The 21,044-nt window shown below is 35.3% G+C and overlaps 1 protein-coding gene across 1 annotated transcript in view; it reads right to left on the reverse strand.

Moving 5' to 3' along the window:
• Positions 1–207: 207 nt before the first annotated feature.
• The window catches only part of LOC138317450 (fibrocystin-L-like), a 69,741-nt gene continuing 48,904 nt past the window's right edge, over positions 208–21,044 (reverse strand). Inside the window, exons 39-56 of the mRNA XM_069259125.1 lie at positions 18,761–20,256; positions 17,255–17,420; positions 15,228–15,479; positions 14,796–15,062; positions 14,187–14,435; positions 13,724–13,891; positions 13,312–13,545; positions 12,422–13,120; positions 10,883–11,045; positions 10,166–10,401; positions 8,958–9,203; positions 8,120–8,653; positions 7,101–7,396; positions 6,305–6,676; positions 4,907–5,300; positions 3,597–3,778; positions 2,809–2,956; positions 208–2,547 (exon numbers count right to left, since the gene is read on the reverse strand). Of these exons, the coding sequence (XP_069115226.1) occupies positions 2,378–2,547; positions 2,809–2,956; positions 3,597–3,778; positions 4,907–5,300; positions 6,305–6,676; positions 7,101–7,396; positions 8,120–8,653; positions 8,958–9,203; positions 10,166–10,401; positions 10,883–11,045; positions 12,422–13,120; positions 13,312–13,545; positions 13,724–13,891; positions 14,187–14,435; positions 14,796–15,062; positions 15,228–15,479; positions 17,255–17,420; positions 18,761–20,256 (6,272 nt within the window). The 3' untranslated portion in view covers positions 208–2,377. The remainder of the gene's footprint in view (positions 2,548–2,808; positions 2,957–3,596; positions 3,779–4,906; positions 5,301–6,304; positions 6,677–7,100; positions 7,397–8,119; positions 8,654–8,957; positions 9,204–10,165; positions 10,402–10,882; positions 11,046–12,421; positions 13,121–13,311; positions 13,546–13,723; positions 13,892–14,186; positions 14,436–14,795; positions 15,063–15,227; positions 15,480–17,254; positions 17,421–18,760; positions 20,257–21,044) is intronic.

The raw sequence follows: 21,044 nt of genomic DNA on the forward strand, positions 1-21,044 counted from the left end.
GTTGTTCCCTGAAATTTATGATAAAGTAAAGAACCATGTTGAGAAACGCAAAGTAGAAAGTAGGAAACAAACAACGATTATAATGCAGAAAACAAACGCTTTTATTATGTATCAATAAGAGTTACAAAATGGTTAATTTCTAAAAGATCTTTTAACTCGCACAATTAATTTTATAAAAATTTCAAACGACTTTATGTTATTTATTCCTTAAAATATATCATGCATTATCTTTTAGAATCATATCAATATAAAAATGTACACGGAGATAATTATCAATTTGATCGAAATACAACCTTAATATTTGATAAGTGATCTTGCAGAGTAATGGAAATATTTTACAACTATTGCCAATTTTAAATCTGATATTTTTCTTAATACAGCATATTTTTTAATGAGCCCAGTATCTTTTTTCGATCATTTTTTTACTTTATTTAGTCTAGTTACATGTTCATTATAAAATATGAGATATATAATTACAGATTTAGATAACTAATAACATGGATATGCTCAAAACACATTGGAATACACTCAACTTAGTAACAAACACTTCTAATAAATGAATTAACTTGTTAAATAATTGTTAAATAATCATTTGTTAAAAATGAAAATAATGCTAAACTTCAAGCTATAAATATAAATTTGATATAACGACGTTAACAATCTTAATTGATTTTAAGGTTTCTTCCTTATCACAGCCTAAGAATAATATATGTATATATATAACACTGTTTATCTATGCCGGTATCATACATTTCAAGACAGGAAACAACAGATATAAACAATTAGAACGAATTATTAAATGTTCAATACTAAGATTCACCTTTGTTATTTCCTTTATGTTTCAATTTACCCAGTTTTAAACACAGTGTACGCTTACCGAACGTTTTTTGTTTGTTTTGAGAAAAACAGATCATAAGAATTACAGTGTTTTCTAAAACAGTAATAAAACAATAATATTATGACATTTAATTGTAAAAAAGTGTTATTATTACACTTGAAATCCTTTATCATTTCGCTGACTACATGTACTTGACCCTGGCCAAAACCAGTCAGCTGTCTGATAAATGGTCGATATTTTAGCAACAAAACGAACATGTATAATATAACTATTAAGGAAAGGACGTTATCAATATAAGGTAAGATATATGTCACTCATTGTCATATGGACGGAATCTTCTAATAACACCATATATCTGACAGGACGGATAACAAAACTGGTAAACGCGTTTTTGACTTTTGAAGATTGATAAAAGGCCTAATGAGGGATACTTACAATAAGTGGTATACGAAGACGGAAACGTATTGAAAGGGGAGCGGCCATTATTCATAAAACATTCCATATTTTCTATTTTGCGTCTATTTTATTCATATGTAATAAAACACATTGTAATTCTCCCCTCTTATGATCACATGTTTTAATCAACCGTTATACAATAAACAAACTATAAAATTAAGCGAATAATCATTCCCGTTACCCAGGTATCACACAGAGCACACTGTGACACAGGTACAATATACAATGTACACGGCAGTTACGCAATGATCGTGCGTATTCGATTGAACGGATAGCCTTCCAGAAATGTTTATTTACACGCTGAAGAGTATTTTACTTCTAGCATGCAAATTACGATAATATGCGTTTATTTTCAATTCAATATTCAAAACACGAAAATAAAAAAAGAAGACATATCTTATAAATAATGTTCGTTCCCCTTCCAAAACGTACTTACATATACGTATTCGTATACCGCTGATTGTAAGTATCCTTATTTGTCGGCATGCAGTTTATGTTTTATAAGAGATAAAGACAAAAACTGAAGACAAAAATTATATAAAAAAAATATAGATAATTTAAATTATTTCTATGTCCAAAATGCCAATATATTAAAATATATCTTTTTTTACAAATTGTATATATTCATTTTACATTTCAAAGAAAACGTTTTAAATTTTGATTCAATAAAATTTAACTGTTGGATATTTGTATATAAAGATAAGAAACTCACAAAGATAACATCATCTACAACATACAACAAGATAACTTTGTATCAGATAAAAGAGTTACTATTAGTTATACAATATTTCAGCAGTTATATCACAATTACTAAGTTACAATAAGCTATATATAAAAAAAGTGAGAATAATATCACAGATTTGCTACCACTCTTGGTTTCATTGACTTAAGGCTTGATTGTTTATTTCAAGAAAATTTTGCGCCATTTTTAGGTAATTATAATATTTAAGATACACAATTTGGACGGATCTACCATATTTCTTTAAATATGTCTAAAATTCATATGAAAATCACTCAAACGTTCGCACATAATGTTATTTTCTTTGTAATCACTTTCACTGGAATAAGCGAAACTGGACAATTTTAGAATGGCAGGGGACTCTTCGTTCCCTGGTTGTAGCCGAGATTGGTGGCGGCGGGAGCCTGGGGTATGCCGGCCGACTTTTCTCGGATACTCATAAAGGATTGTTCCCGGAACAGGATATCCTCAATGGTCTTTGGTTGCTCCAAGTAGCCTTCATACTTGGTCAGATCTAATAAAAAAAAATCACAAAAAGTGCATTCATATGACATTTAAACTATGGCATTATAAGACATATCAATACATTTTTAACAAATTCATTCTGATATAAGAAACTTATTAACCCGCCATATCAAGATCATTATATTTGTAAGCAAAGCAAAGAAAGTTGTTCTGTTAAGTCATCATTAAACTATGCTATTTGGTTGTGATATATTCACGCCAGTCCAAATCATTATCCTCATCTTTCTGACCATTTCTTTCTGTCGCTTACCTCTTGTCTTGGTTTTCGGATACACCTTGCACTTCCACAGGACGATTGCCAGAATAGCTATGATGAGAAGTACCGAGACTACAACCAGGGCGATAATCAAAGCCAGTTGTGTTTCGTTTGTATCACTATCGGGTGTTGTGGTGGTAGACTAAAAAAAGAACAATTTGATGTGTAAACGAAAAGTCTTACGTCATCAAGGGCATATCGTACACAAGAGTAATTTACATGTATGAATATACATTAATAGACAAAATAAAGTCAGAGTGTAAAGCGTTATGGCTTGAACTAAAAGCTACGATACGACGATAAGTATTTTGATTTATGGGATGAAAGTGAATACATAGCAGCAAATGCAAACTGCTCATTTTCATTTTTGGAATGGATTATGTTCCACACCATTATATTCCAGTAAACTTATTGATTAGCAGTAATTTACCATTGGAAACCTAATTAATGATGTTATTTAAAAATAAAAATCCGGATGCTAATTTCATGTTACAGACTGGAGTATTAATAAACAAGTCTTATTGCACGATCTGCATGATTTATCTTTGATTTGTTTTACAGTTTTTTCACACAAAACAGTACAACACAAGAACTAACACCAATGTCTACTTCTGAGAAATACCACAAACGTCGATCACAGAAATTACAAAACTCAATATACATCAAGAGTTAATTAATTCTGCAGGGAAACATCAGTTTTTTCAGTAGTTCAAATAAAAACTTCAGACATTATGATAATTCCCCCAAAAAGGTAAAACATTCTTATATACAGCACAACTTACGATCGGGCCACAGTGAACTCCGTAGTAGGCCACCCCACCTACAGTCAGATAACCGGACAGAGTAAGTGACTGGGAGTTGAAGTTGAAGGTAGATCCATTCTGGATCGACTCGCACATGGTGTAGACGGTTGTATTCACATCGGAGATAGATCCACTGACAGAGTATGTCACAATGATACTCCCTAGGGTAATGAAATAATAATCATGGTGATTCGTTATATACGACGTATTATGTATCATTCTTGTGAACCTATAACACGGACGAGAACTTCAGACAAATAGTCTGAACGCGTGTCATGCGTACATTAACATTTTAAAAATAAACTATTAGAATTGAAATGTAAAATATTTTTTCAAATAATGATGTACAAATACGTGAAACAATAATGAATAAAAGCATTTGTTTAAAAAAATGTTTGTAAAATGCATAAAAGTGTTCACATAGAATGCAAGTGTCTACGAATGTGTTCGATATTTGTTTTTCTACGGGACTGTTTCACGTACCATGTGATACCCGATAACGTTATTGCGGGACTAATATATAAAGTGGTGATAGAACGTAACTTCCCGCGAAAATGACGGATATCATCTTTTGACACCATTCCATTACCAATAGAAACAATAGGCCCACAGAAACGTTTTTGGGTATCACGTGATACGCGAATTATTCCCAATATCAGTAATTTTATTGTCCCACAACCGAGGCATGGTAAACTTACTTAAACCATACGTAATATAAGCCTCTTTCATAAGTGGATATGAAGGTAATAGGGATATTCTACCCGAGGGTTACAAAATGTAGTAAAACCCGCCGAGGGTTTTGCAACATTTTGTGATCCCGAGTGTAGAATATCCCTATCCTTCATATCCACTTATGAAAGAGTATTTTTCTTTCATACCTCGACGGTTTATTGCAATTTTACAACTATAATATCCCGCCATTTTGAAATAAATTCGAAGAAATCCACGGCTGAAAGTCATTTTTTAAGACAAAATACATGATATTTTCAATAAAAATTAAATTCCGTTGTTTGCATCTTTTATAGTAAAACCAGTAAAGTTTGTGAAAAAAACTGTTAAAATTTTACCGAGGAAACAGAAATTTTGTTGACGCCGTGACGTCACAAGGCTTAATTGCTTGGATAGCCATGCAATACAGCCTCAGGCGGCATGAGTGTATTGCCCTAGACCAGCCAGTATTACACCCGTAGGTATGAAAGGAAATTCAATATTGCTAAAATGTATATACTTTTTTAAAATACTAGTCATGTAGACATAAACATATAACGTATTTACAATGCAATACCTACCTTCTGTTATAGCCACAGAATTGAAGATGAGGTTGGAAAACATTACGATGAACCGATTTGCCATCATGGCGGCGAAGGCTTGGCTGTCATTACCAACAACCTCGGCATAGTTTGCTGACTCAAATTTCATGACTACTGGTGATGTCTGTTCGATAACTATGCTTGTCTGTTCCTGGGACTTCACTAACACCTGTACCTCCTTATATAGGTCATAGGCAGCTGGCGTTGTGTAGATGTGAAGCTTTAAGGCGTATATACCAAACGATGTGAAGTTCAGCGAATAAAAATGTGCTGAACTGGAAGATGTTGAGAATACCGTCTCAGTAGATCCAAGCATGGAGCCCGTGTGGTGTTCTGGGTGGTTAAGTGATGCTGCCATTGTCCAAGTATGACCCTGTCATAGCCAAGAATGTCAAATTATAATATCAATAACAACGTGTAGGTTCACAGTGGTACATCTTTGATGAAACTGCGTTAATTTCGGAAATAAACATTTATCATTCTATCACTATAGTAATGCTGTTGATGATATAGTTTTGTTTTAGCCCGTATTATAGATCTCATAATCTTGTTGCTGTTAAGGCTTTTCATATAAAAGAGTACCACATTGATGGTTATTTCTCGTTATAAATTATGTGCAGACATCAAATTCTACCTAAAGGAATCTACTTATGTACAACACATTATAATTTTACCTATACACAGTGTATGTGTGAAAAAAATTACGCCTTTTTCGGAAAATTACAATTACCGAATTTTATCGCGTGACTTCCCTCACCATGTTCTTTATTTTATTCAGTGCTTATTTGAAACAAAAAATGCGACATAATTCAAAGTTGCACAACGGTGTAATATGTAAAAATATGATAGGGAACATAAGATCAACTACCAACACATATAGAAATAACTTCATTCACTACAGAAGGAAAGACATTTTCGTAATTTCATCAAATAAAGCTGTCATATTGAAGTCTAAATGGAATCTGATATCTCTAACTTACTGAATACTTCCAAAATATTACCGATAATGAATTTAAATCAGATAGTTGTGGAATTATTTCCCGGTTTTCGTGGTCATATGATCAAATTACCATTTGCTGTATTCAGCAGAGAAAAGTTTCTGTATCATGAATCGACATGTTCGAAAACTTAACAGCCATAGTCATATAAGGACGTGCAAGGTTTATTGCTGGAGGAAAACCGGAGTACCAGGAGAAAAATCACCGACCAGCGGTCAGTACCTGGTAATTGCCCCACATGGGATTCAAAACCACGATCAAGAGGTGTAGGGCTTGTGGTAATAAGTCGAAACATCTTAACCACAATGCCACCGCGGCCCCCATTTGACATTTACACTCATGTTTTACGTAACAATCTTTACACAGACACGTAACTCACCCTCCATGCAATGTCTGGAATGATCTCAGATGAAACTCCATCCCGAAGTTCAACACCGATAGAAAAATAGTTGCCTTCTAAAACGTTTGAAGTCATAGATATGATTGATGGCTCGATAGGTCGACCGGTCACAGTGAGTGGGGCAGAAGAGATGGAAAAGTTGGAGTCCGCCGGGACAGTCAGATCAAAGTCGATGTAGAAGTCAGTACCGAACTGTGTGATGAGGAGATCGGTAAAGTTGGCCCAGCCATTAACAAACTCAACGGTGAGATTACCGATAAGGTTAGCTAACGGGTTGGATCCGCCAGGGCGTAGCGACGCAGTGATCTGCCAGGGCTGTTCTGCTGTCCCCAGTTGTGTGATGGGCTGACCCTGGATAGATAGAAATATTTCAAAACCGAACTTCGTTAAAGAGGATTTTCAGATGAAATTTACTAGATTATCAATTAACAATGTGCTAGGACATATGTAGGGCGATTTTGTGTGTAAATCCATTTTATTGCTTTACTTTGTTTGCACTTTATCACTTTCTGAAATATGGCAGTATCTACAGAAAAAAATCCATACAACGATACCCGCTAGGGCAGGCACCTAAACTATTTACCTTAACCTAGTTTAATGAACAATCCTTAGCTTAAGATTCTTCATAACAAAGCATTACGAAAGTTAAGGAGAAATATTCAGTTTGGAATTCTTCCTTATTTTTTGTAAAGTTCACCAATTTTAACGTTAATGTATTCCTAAAAATTCAGAGATGTTCGTGAAGCTAGGTGCAGAATGACGCAACAAAGTATACCTGTGCGTCCAACACTTGTATCTTTGGTTGTGTCTTGAAAACGACGCCTTCATGTTGTGGTTCCGGCGCGGGGTTAAAGCGCATATCTGCAGCCTGTATTATGATGGTATAAGGTGATTCATTTGTAGTGGAATTCCACTCCGGAGTTCCAGGAGTTGCAGGCGGTTCTACCACAGCTACGCCCGTAATAGTGGTATTTAAGACTTCGCTTAAGTTTCCGATCTGTCCTTCATTAATGAGTGAAGTTGATATATTCCGTAGCTGTTCTAGCGATAAATCTGAAGAGTCATTGACATCTGTGAACAAATTTAATTAAACATTGTTACTTGATAGAACACATTCTAAATAAAATATGGATTTTTTTAAAAATGCAGATGTTAAATATTCCGAAACGTTCAATATACATCACGTACATCAAATTACGGTTTAAGTCACCAACTTTGATCTAGCTTATTCAATTTGTGTACGATCTTTCTACGGCTAGAGTTATACATTGTCCTGGATCGATTCATAATCTGCGACATTGTAGGTCTATCTAACCAGATCGATTCTACAGTATTTTTGAGAAAAGCCGATGACCAACATTAATTATGAAATGGTCCCCTGTCAGTATGAATATACGATAATAATAACCAGGATACCTAGATATGATATTTATTAAATAACTCGTATCGTATATTCTGAGATTTTGTGATAACTACAATCGTGTATGTCATGCACATCTAAGAACTTGTGGTGGTAATGGATTGAAAATAGAAATAAAGTGGACTTAGACAACTACAAAAACTTAAATCGTAAAAATAGTGTTTTTAACTCTCGTGTTTTTTTGAAGCTTTTTGTTCAGTATTTATTTCAGTCTGAGTAGGTTGTGATAATCAAATGATTCAATTAAAAACGTAAATTTATACTAGTTTTTATGTAGACTCATAAATGGCATAGTAATACATAATAAAACAGAAGATCAGGATTGTCTTTCTAAAAAGAAACAGGCAATTTCTGTATAGAAGAATGAGACTCACTGCTATTGGGAACATCAGCAACCTCAACTACCACTTCGCTATTTCCTGTTGACCTCTTCCGTCTTCGTTTTGATGCCTCACTTACAATCTTAACAATGCGAACCTTGCTTGGGTCGATGTCGAAGAAATTTGCAAGGTTGTGTATAAGGTTCTCTCCAAAGAATTCATCAACTGTCATAGGTGGCAGCAGGAAGGATACAATTACAGAGGGGATCGTCTTTATTTCCAAAGGTTTGTTTCCCCTTAAGGTAAAATGAAGCAATCCACTGTCCCGATCCTGGTAACTTTCACCTGACGAAAGGGAAGCATTTGGCATGTAATGTCCTTCATACTGAGGGGGATCGAGGATGTATTTTCCGTTTTCGGTTCTAGAATTTTCCGGTGCAATAAAATTGCCATCGACGAAAACGTCAAGTCTAAATTGTTGGGAGTACCATACTGCAAGTTTGATCGAGTCCGTTTCATTTGAATTGAGAAGAAGGAAACGGAGATGCTGAGGTGTCGTGCCAGTGAAATGGATCAGGTATTCTTTTCCTGCAAGAGAAGTCAATTATTGCACGATAAACCGAGAGTAAACATAGCACACGGTCGATTAAAATGCAGTTAACTTAACAGAATAATACATAATTTATCAGTGTCATGCGTTTAAATGGTCAGAAAATTTACTATTTTATTGATAAAAATTAATTCCATAAACATCAATTACTGTTTACCATGGTCTGACCATTTTCCGATCATATTGTTTAGCCTAGTTAAACCTTATGTCAACTGATATGGAGCTTTTATCTCCTTCTATTTAAGATTTTTTTACATGACAAAGGAGAACAAATAACTGTACCCATGGCAACAATTGCTGCAAATGTTGATACCCTCTTCCGGCAGGTATATCCACTACACCAGCCGTGGTCCTGTGGACCGTTAATGAGGTCAAGGTAACCATCACCTAGTATAGCGACAGGTGAGACTCGGCGGGTCTCGGTGTCTGCGTCCATACTCTCAATGATCAGCATTTTGTAATTGAGGTTGTGACATTCGTAAGCTTGCCAGACTGAGTTCAGCTCACATTGAGCGTTTCTGATGATCCCTGTGGATAGCGAGGAGCAATTTTTAACCACACAAAGAAATAGATATAAAAATGAAATGTACATAATAACAAACTTTAAATACAGTCATTGATTTTAATTACCTGGGGTATTTTTTTCTCAAGCCCGGCTTTCGCCCAGACAAAAATATGAAGGCCAATTAAAATAGTTTGATATATAATTGTGGCATTAGGTAAACAGCATTTTGTCTTGATATAAATTAATTTAATGATGCAACAGCAAACTGTAATAATACTATGGGCTCATGTGTGATGGGCATCTTTAAATAGCATCATGCGACGTATTTCATTAAGTTATTCGTAAACCATTATTAATATTATCGATAAGGTAATTATGACCAATGACCTTGCAATTACATTTGTCAAGTGTTGTGTCATTTTATTACTGTCTGTTACGTCTTGAACACTCATATAGATATATCATACATTAATACCATTAAACAACTAAATTCATCTGGATCAATTACACCAATTACATTGACAGACTTATGATTTATAATTAATGTAGCGTATTGCATTTAGTTATGCATTAAACTGTCTTTCAATGGTATCTATGGTCTATATGGATGCCAGAGCTTTCCAGACAATCTTTATAATGCGCGTTAACGCATTGTGATATAGGTGTCTGCAATGTTCCGGTATCTAAATAGACCATAGATGACATAGAAAGACAGTTTAATACTTATATTTACATTATCAACTAATTTTTGGGTTTTAGCATTAACATTGTTTAAGCTTGACCAGGAAAAGTGTTCATCAACGACGATTTCATCCACGAGATGAACAACCATTTTGACGGTGATCAGTTGACGCCACCATGTCAACAATAGTGACGTCATAATGGTCACGTTTTAGGTGTCAGTTATACCGTCAAAGACTTCACTTTGCTTTGGTTAGTTTGTATAGTAGAAGTGCCAAGTAATTGTAAATAAAAATGTATCAACCTTTGTGAGGAGCAATATCATTAACAGGTATACGTGTTCCGTCAAGTGTGGTCAGCATCTCTTTCGGTATTCGATAATCTCCGAGACCTCTTCGTGGATCACCGTTCCATTGCCACTCCGACTGGGAAATTATTGCTCCAGGATTTCCGTCAAGGAATGTGCCGTCCTCGTCAACAAAACAGTTCTTTTTCAAGCCATCACAGTCCATATCTACGCAGTCAGCACTATTAATTTTCCTGTGGAAAAATAAGAAACAATTATTATCATCAAAAGTTCAAACCAACATAATTCATTGAAATCAATTGGCTTTGTCTTTATAATACATGTACATATGTCATATTAGTTTTTTTAACAGACGTATGTAGTCATATCTATAAAATTTTTATAACACATATAAACCTATGAAGCAATGAGTTATTCTATTTAAACATATTACAATATAAAACTAATATTTTAAAGGGGACATTACTGCGTTTTAACATCAATGAATTGTTAATACCCTATACTTAAAAAGTAAACCAGAAAGATCAGTGTATGTGCTATTCTTAATATCACCAAATGTACAAATAAATGATTAAAGACCAAATATTGTTAATTTCCGAAGGATTAAGCTGCAGATATCAGTGATATAATTAATCAAACAGCTTATATTATTTAGGTTATTTCGACAAACTAAAACAGTTTCAAACCATGTAATTTGGCTTTTTAGCGACTCACCCAACATTTGGTCTTTGGATATGAATCTTGTTGCTTTTCAGGACATCAGTAAATTGTATATTCTTGGATTCAATAGGATGCTGTAGGTCATCGCCCTTGGCAGTGGTGGTAAACGCAAAGTCATTTTTTCCACAAGTAGATTTAAAATGACCGAAATGTATACCTTTTGAATAAAAGATATCATAAATCTATTGAAATGGGTAATATGTAAACACATATACATTTTTATCTATGGAACCATATTGATTACATATACTTAAGGTGTATACATAATTCTATCACGATAGACGATGTTATTCAACTCTCGGGCTATCAAATTAACAGTGCAGCTGTTGATTTACAATTTGTTTATACCACAGACTCTGTACGCATTCTGATTAGCTAACACGGCACGCTTTGACCGAACTGTGTTTTTTGGTGCCACGTCCTCATTTGTCAACGAAATCAATAATCGAATGACGTCATACTATGTGATCGCCGCTTAACGTCCCAACTGGTGTTGGAAAGTGTTTGTGCCGTGGTCGTTATGTCAAAATACGTGACTTATTCATGCAGGGTGTAAAATCGACATGAAATACTAATGATATGTGTAACGCATTTTGTTGGAAAGGATTTCACTGATAAGTTTAGTAGATTAGACAAGTCTAAAATGGACTTGAACTTGATTACAATGGCATGATTATTATCATTTGGCAAAAGGCATCGTGCCGTGCGCATGATTTTACATAGTCCAACACAGAGTTTTATATTACTAAAGCAACTATGAGAAAAATTAAACTCAATAAGACGTTATATGAGAGTCATTTTATCTTAAAGATATTCCCAATTAGAAAAAAAATAATACCAACAGATTGTTTATTAGAATCTGACTTTTGAATATTAATTAGTACCTTTTTTCCCGATGAAAATATTATCATGTCCTACTTGCATATTTCAGCATATTTCCATCGGCTAAAAGCGAATATCATTGAAGTAGAAGCAGGTCACACAACTCGTGGATGTTGGATATTGAATTTATTTCACACTCGTAAGTTATTGCTAAATCTCGGTCTTTTGTAAGTAACTTTAAAAACAAACTCACTCGTGTGGAATAAATTCAGTATTCAACAACCACTCATTGTGTAACCTTTATATATCGCATACATTGGAAAATCATGGAAACTAAATGTTCCATCTATGCATATCTCTATATATCTTACCCAGTCGATGTATGAAATTAACGAAGATGGTCTTATTGTATCGCAATTGTTATCACACACTACCATTGAATGTTTCATTATTTTGATACTATCGATTTTTTATATCCATGTACAAAACTTAAAATGATATAGTAATATTTACATTTGCAATTCTCAACCATTAAGTCCAATACAAGTACATAAAAACTATGATCGTTGCTTATTTCTGATAATAAAAAATATTACCTTTTCAACAAACAACTTCATTTTCTTTCTTTAAAAAAATTAAACCTATTGACAATGCAAAATGGGGAATTGCACACAGCTTTCAATTTGTTTAAGTTATCAGTGATTCACCAACCTTCAATTCTCGTTACTCCAGCGATTGCGTTGTAGGCCATTTCACCGAGATGAGGTTTCTTCGGCATGTTGTTAGATGCTTGGGTAAAGATAGTCCCACCTATTCCAACGTGGCTCTGATCAACCCAAGTACGGGCCTGACTGCTGAACCTGATATTTTCGTCACTTTTCAATGCATCGGCCGTGCAATCGAATGACGTTGTGGCACCGACAACCCACGAATCTTTGTATAAGACATACTTGTTAGCATACAGGTGACTGACGGTTGATGGGCCAACAACTAATGCTACACTGCCTACAGTGTTCTCCACCAATATGTTATTCCGAAATTCTACACTGAACGCGTTCTGGTAGTACATTCCTACGTCGCGACATTTCCAGATTGTAAAATTAGATATAAGGACACAGGAAACAGTAAGTGCATCTTCTGGATATATACCAATCCCCATGAGACAAGTATGAGCCATGTTACTGCCGTAGCCAGAACTGTCGCATGCCTCTGCATTCAATCTATAACCTGCTCTCTCAGCGCCCGCAACTACATTTCCATCTATGATAATCCACTTGGCTTCTGTGGCCTGGAAAGCACCATTGTGGCGGAAATTATTAGTTTCCTCCCGATCGAGGTAGGAACCTTCCCAAATCACAAGAACGACCAGATTCCGTCGAAGTTGATTATAGTCAGATCTTATCTCGATTGCTGAAGAATAAAAATGATAACTGACTTGATTATGATATTGACATTTAACTGATGAAATAAGAAATATACCTAAGCGGTCGTAAAGTAACATTACGCATTTATAATTGCATTCCCATTTTTTCTGGATACACGGACATCAATAATCACATATCAATATGAAATTCAAAGGTCGAAAGATAAAGCAAGCTTACCCCACCAGACTGTATGGTGTATAACGTTGTCTTCTACTGTCAGATTATGAGCTGCAAAACTTCCGACAGCTGGTCCGAAGCCATCGTGAAATGCACATTGCCTTATATACGAAGGCTTGATGTGATTAACAGTCCCCGTATCAAGGAATGCTATGGAATACCTAGGATCGTAGAACTCAGTGTAACCTTCTTGTCCGCTACGGAAGAACTCAACATTATCTACTCGGGCAAAACCTATAAAGAGAGAAGTATAAATGAAAACACGAAAGAGAGGCTACTTTGTTCCAACCGCATCACGTCAACTAGAATGTTAAACATGCGACAATCGTGATGATAAGCATTCAATTCATACAGTATCAATTTTTTTGTCAAGGCAATTTAAAAACAAAAGCATGAGAAACCCACTATTTACCTGTGTACTGACTTCCGCCGTGCTGTGCTGTTCCTACTAGAATTCGGGCACCGAATGATTCCTGTATTAGCTTTGGATACCATTCTCCAATGACCTTGACGTTACGCGTTAGAAGCCCCACCTCAGCTCCGAGACTAATACTTTTACTGCCCAGTGTTTCGGTGTGAACTGTTATTGAAGAAGTAAAAAAATGAAAAGCTCGAAATATTATGTTTCCGTTATAATGGTATCGTGTAATAATATGATAATAATATGGTTTAATGTTATAATGTATAGCGACGAATTATATGTTTAAGGTGTAAAGTATAAAGAACCGTCAATTACAGACAACCTGTAAATACTAAAAGAAAAAAAAAACATGGAGGGAAGTGTTAATTACATATAGAATTATGATACAAATTTATGACTTACGTTACTTTGTCACAACTTAAGCATAACTATTAGATTACAATACAATACTAACCGACATGTCTGTAGGACAGGGTGGTATTTAAGGTCAGTGTTATTTTATCCGATGACACACTTATGATCTTGAAAATCTCAGTTTCCCACGCGTCGTATCCAGTAGGAGCTAGCACGATCTCGCTTCCTGCCGTCCAGTTGACAGCTTCCGCTAACGTGATTGTATTATCGCCTGCAACCGCAGTTGAAGCTAAGCGGGTCCAGTATACCCCCATATCCTTTCCGTGAAGGTCAAGGCCACCAAATACAGCTGGAAATTAATTAGAATAATTATACATGCCTAACCTCCTATACTATTTGGCAGTAATTATTTTCGAAAGGGGACATGCTTTTCTCTCTGTATTAAATACATGTACTACAATATTTCAATAAAACAATAATTAAGTTTATCGAATTAATATTTCGTCATTTTAGTAATGAATGATTTGATAGAATTTCATTCAGATGATCCAGGGACGCCTCATATATAATTCTATTTAAAAGTTAAAATATTTGGAGAAAAGATGGGTTTGTGAATACCATTTGGAATTCAAAACAAAACTAAAACAATGGGATTAGAATTGAACTCTTTAACCTTAAATAATTTAAAATTAAGTAAAACGAAACTAACCGATGACCTTGGATCCAATTGCAGGGGCGTTAGGGTAGTCTGTAAAATCTGGTGTATTCCAGTCGCCTCTCAGTATAACCTGGGAGTTACCTAGGTACGGGGCATCAGGCCAACCAATGACAAGCCGACCTCCCAGTATGATGATGTGGGTAGCGTTGAGATCTATATCTCGGTATGGTGCAGAGGAACCGTGGTCGAACTCCAGTGCTCCATACAGAAATACTTTGTTGAAGGAAGGGATGGCCATATCCGCCACCATCCATACATCTGAAATTAAAACTCAACCTTAATGGATATTATGTATAATTGGTCTATAAGTATAATGAAAGCTTTCAAAGGAAAGATGATATAAAATGTATGTTAGTTGTATAGCCTAATGCAGCTTTAATGATACAATAGTCATACGTATTTAATTGTTTTGTCATATTTTACCTTTCGGTATTGTGAGGTCAGTGTCCGTTACTGGTAGTGTATTGTTTAACCATGTCCATGAGGTCGGATTAGACCAATATACGAAGTCTGAGGGGCGTTCGTTAACAGGCGGTACGGTGTTGGGGTCCGGTGGAGGTGTACAGTTGGCGTAAAAACACTTAAAAGCTTGGAAACCCATAGCCGTACTCCCAGCCGTAGACATGGAACCGGCTGCACGCTTCTTCCTTCTGGCAGTATTTTCACTTCCCTTTACTGAACATAAAAGATGGCAATGTGTCTTTACAAATAATAGGAAAATGCTGATTCGTGTTTAATGCACAAATATAATAAATTTGATAGATTTGTAGAAGAAACATTACAGACTAATTAATGTTCTTTAAATTCAAAAGAAAAGCCAACTTATGTGTGGAAATATTCACCATTTCCTTAATCTCTAGACAAAATAATCGACGTCGCATTGGTTAAAAAGAATATGTGTTATTACTTAGAGTAACTGTCCATCTAATATTAGTTTCGTCGACGCATTGCTGCTAAAGATAGCATCATGATTGATTATAACTATGCTTTTAGTATACGTAATACTGAAATCAGATGTGATAGTGAGGGGAATCAAATAATGCTATTGACTAGCTACTTCATTAAGTGACAATAAGGTCAGAGATTATGATCACATTTCATTAAAATTACATGACAGGTGTAAGTTGAACAAAGGTCTTGCAGCTTCAGTTTTTTTACATGAAGTTGAGCTGAATAAGCATTATCAGTAACGATTAAGTATTTTACGTCCCCTGTCGATCTCGCACGCTATTACAGTTTACTTCCATATTAACCTAGTTTTAGTAAGAGTGACATTTGCATTGAACATTTTGACCAAAGATGGTCTGTGCTACCTCACAAATCTGAATTTAAAAAAAAAAATCTACAAACTCTGTTCTCATATTGTCGACAGGAAACGAAAATATACAGTAGATCATCTTTAATCCAAAACGATGATAATATACATTTGTATCAGCTATCATGAGATGACGTTTTAACAAAATCGAATCTTTCGTTTTCAAGTTATCTTATGGAGACCATACATCCATGTATCTTTACTACCTAGGGACATTACTTTAAAGTTTGTCGATGAAATTATGAAATACATATAAGCAATACTGTTCTCTTCAGCAGTTTGTTGTATATCTCGATGACAAAAACATAATTTCTTGTAATTAAATCTCATATATATTATTTTTTATATATTCCAAATGGATTCTTAAGCAATTGAAAATTCTCGCTTTAAGTATGATGAAAATATATCTCGATATAAAATAATGCAAAAGCACTATTTTTTGGCGAAATCAAACATTAGCGCTGAAGTGCCTCCAACAGTTAAGCTCAATTATACAATGACTGTCTTAACAATAGTCATTTAAATTGCGAAAAAAAAACCCAAACAAACAAATACTTTGACAGTATTGGAAATATACCTTCTTTGGGAGTGGCATAAGAACCCAGGGCATTGCATCGGCAGAATACACATTTCCTCAATACTCATTCACTACCATATCTAATAGCATGTTGTAAAACTGCTGCAATACTTGTATGCCAAACATCCTTACATTACCTATAGAAATTGTTATTTTTAAGCGTTTCAAATAAATTTCCAAAAAATTTATTTAGTGAATTTTACACCAAAAAATGGAATAAATAACGTTTGATACGTTGGACAAAAATGACAATTTGTGATCCGTTTGTCATGATTAATAGTATTTCCCCTTAGATATAAAAACAGCCAGAACTCGAATGGATTACAGTGGCAACGGAAGGGTGTTGGCTTGATTAATGTGACTTCCTTGTCAAATGTGTACAACATTAACGGATGTTTGTAGATCAGAACACAGACAATAGTTAACGTAGCTTGGCACTTTATATTTCATTCTTTAAAGATATTTAAACAGAAAAAATTAAGATATTTTTTTTTCATAATAAAAGAAATATTTAAAAACAAAACTGAATTGAATGGTGATTAATTATACAAAACTTACCAAGAATGGTGGCTTTATTTTCATAATGATCGTAAGTCCAGTCCCCGTTTGAATGTGTGTTTGGATCCAGAGACCCAACGATAGGATCAACAAACCCGCGTCCACTGCTCTTTAATCTATCAGGTTTCTTCGCCATAGGTAGTCGGAAAAATACGTGGTCGTTACTCTACAAAACAAAACGACATTCAGTGAAATGTCTTTTAAGTGGTATTACTTGTTCATGCAAATAAGGCGATTTATCCGATACTTTCTTTACTTTTTCTTCGATGTTTTTTTCTTGCCAATGCGTTAGGTTTAGAACATGGATGGAGCGTTTCTCTTGGTGCGAAGCGTTTTGAGTGCTACTTCTTTGCTGATCACTTAATACGTAGTGACAGTTTCTAATGTCACTTCACATTTGACAAGAAGGAAGTGCATATATCACTTCATATGATGTTTTGAGTTTGGGCATATTGTTATATATGTCTTTGATTGTATGCTCTTAGCGATACAATACTCCATAAATGATAAAAAAAAACTAGAACCATAGCTTATCGGATTATCGAAAAGCACACAAGCATTCAACACTTGCCACATTTCCTCTGAAGGAGCCGTTCTTAAATTACCTTAATACATGACGTTAAAGCTGATAATGCAAGTTAAAATGCATTTAATTGAAATAGAAAATAAGTATCCTTACAATTCAAGAATCGTTTACGAGATATTTCCTTGTCAAGGACAGACATTTTTGTTTTACTATCTAACGGTACTCTCAGACACGCTCACCGACCCCTACACAAAGATCGTGAATCAACACATGTGCGCTCAGTCTATACTGTTTATATAACCCTAGCAGTTGTCCACTGTGTACTTTACCTGTAAAATTTGTTTCATCAAGAAATTATGTCAAGTCATCTAAACTATCATTTAGATGTTTATCAAAATCATATTCCTGCACATGTGAATAGAAATTAAAGTAATAACCTGTCCACGTATCCAAAAGTATTCGATGCACTCCACCGACTCTTTCGTATACAAACTATAAAGGGAAAATGCGTGTCCATGTACGTGTAACACCTAGTATATATTGAAGTGTTTTATTAGCTCGTATTGGACATATCTTGGGATCTAGCTGACAATACAGTCATGTATGACTTCAATGAAACCTTGTAACGTGTTGCAGTATTTATTTTCAGTTTGACATTGTTATCTGCCATATCGGAGCAAGTGTATCTGAGAGGAGATATTTTAAGAAATACGCAAATGAAGACATGAAGTCCTGGGGTTGTCAAGTGGAGGGTCTAAGCAGAGAAAAAGGAAAATGCATACCACCTCCTTGGATACGACACTGACATATCTAGGGATATCTCCGAGGCAAATTTTGATAAAGAAAATTTTCAATATATTTTCCAATCTGAATTGCATGTTGTTTGATTTACATTAGATACTTTATGGATAGTCAACAAACAAACTAAACTTAATCAGTATTTTAGTGTTATCAAATGGAACATAGAAACACTGGCTTACCTCAAAATGGTACAATGTTCCGGAGAAGCTGAGGTTCGTTTGTGTTGGGGAATTTACGAAGGATAGGTCGTAAGTCTCTCCTAAGACAAGAAGCACTACCCAGCCCATCTTGTGTGTTATCCTCTTATCACGGAATTCACCCAGTGATAAACCATACTGATTTGTTAAGTTTAATTGCTTGAACTCCAAAGATGACGGCAAAATATTATTAAAACCAAACCGACGAAATGATACAGTTGATGCACACACACTTGCATTAATTTTCCCCACGGAATGTGAGAAGGCTGTACAGTAATGTGGTAGTGTCTCTGTTTCAGGAACGACTTTGCATCCGACACTTCCACATAAACTGCCGTCTAAATCATGTAAAACGCCCTCAAATATCCAGGCATAACGTACACGATTTGGCGAAGTAGTAAAGATCAATCCTGACGTTTTATATGTGAATCCAGCACATTGATCAGAACATGTTCCATCTATCCTAGTCCAAGTCAAACAGGCACAGGTATCCCTATTGAAATTGACAAGTTCAACATTAGTTACACGGAAGCCGAACCCGTAGGGAAAAACGATACCGCCTATAGTACAAAAAGAATTAAACGACGTATGCCCTACGATAAGAGAATCAATGATTGCGGATTCATTTGAAGGGTCACTACCCGCTAACGCTTCTCCTTCAAACATGAGTTTTCCTTCAAAACCAGCCTTTTGGTTAGCTACAAGTATAAATCTTATGAACTGAAGTTGACCGGTGTTAACTGTTTCTGCCCCTTTCTCACAATTCCATGCAAAAAAATCTTCAAAACGTGCAGGTGTAGGATTGGAGGAACCGCATTCACCTCTTTCTCTCGGAGTGTAGGTAGGGAAGATCCACAGACCAAACCAACCGAGGGAGTGAGCGCTGTTATTCCGGAATTCTGCCAGGGTCATCACTTTAGGGCAAATTTCTGTTGTAAATGACGGTCCTTCTGGATTATCGTGCATGCGATACCAGAACCCAAAGTGGGAACCGCCGGCAGCAGCGTTATGCCGAATTGTGTTGTTTGGATTTGTGCACCAGAATGCAGCAGGGGTAACATCATCATTTAGAAGACTATTGCTTGGTCGGACGAAAATGGCTAGATTATACTGGATGGTGTTACCAGATTCTATCCCATCCTCCAGGAAGAAGGCGCCTCCCATGATATTGTATATCACTGTATGTTCAACCCGTAGCTGGTAAGTACCGTGTATATTGACCGCACGATTAAATGTTTCATGTATACCAAGTCCTATGACATAACTATCAGACATGTCTCCATTCAGATGGAAATGGACAGGGTAACGTCCTAATCTAAAAGCCTGACCCATGTGCTTTAGCTCAATGTAACTTAATCGAGCGATAGTTGTATTGAGATCTTGATTTGGTTTGTGAATAATTATTTGTCCACCAAACTCGTCACTACCCATTTCTTGTCCGAATCGTCCTTGGAAACACGTCTGGACAGCAAACTCACCTGCAGGGTCAAAAGAAAGGAACGTAAAGTTGTATATGAGATTTTTCAATCAATATAAGAATTTTAATACTTTTTAGTAGTCAACCAATGTGGACATAAGGACAAAATTAACAAAAGGACGGAAAATTAAAGCGTGAAATGCCTATTGATATACGAGTATAACCTTATTCAAATGTACCTTTATCAATAGCATTACGTTTTGATAAAATGCAACCCCTATCTATAATAATATCTTTGTTGAGACAAAATATATAATGTATAACCAAATGTACCATCAATGTTAAGTTCATGAGGCATTTCTTATATAATACATGTTTTCGAAACGAATATAAGTTTGATATTATCCATCTATTTTTAAGTTTTTATATCGATAAGCAAGATAATTATTACGATTCTATATAATCTCCGAGGTAGATGCAAACTCTTACAGATCAGTATTCGTTAGAAAGTTGGCAAAACGACACAGCATTCGGCAAATGTGTCGAGTTGCAGTTTTGGAATATTATCTCAAGTCGATACCTACCTCTTAACAGTGATTCTTATATCGACAGACTATTGTTATCATCTTACATGTGTGCACTTACATGTTGTGTATGTAACTTATTTGAAGGTTTTAAAACAACAGTAGTCGTTCCTGAAATGCATATTCCGTCTTTTCATATTACAGAGTTAGCTCCCTTTGGATACGTCATTATTTTGTGACCGTAATTCATACCGTATGACGTTACGCTCGCAAGCAGACGTCATATTCATTACCTACACGCAAGGGCAGACAACTTTGTTATATG

The sequence above is a fragment of the Argopecten irradians genome, chromosome 3 (assembly GCF_041381155.1).
Source record: "Argopecten irradians isolate NY chromosome 3, Ai_NY, whole genome shotgun sequence".
Taxonomy (NCBI): Eukaryota; Metazoa; Mollusca; class Bivalvia; order Pectinida; family Pectinidae; genus Argopecten; species Argopecten irradians.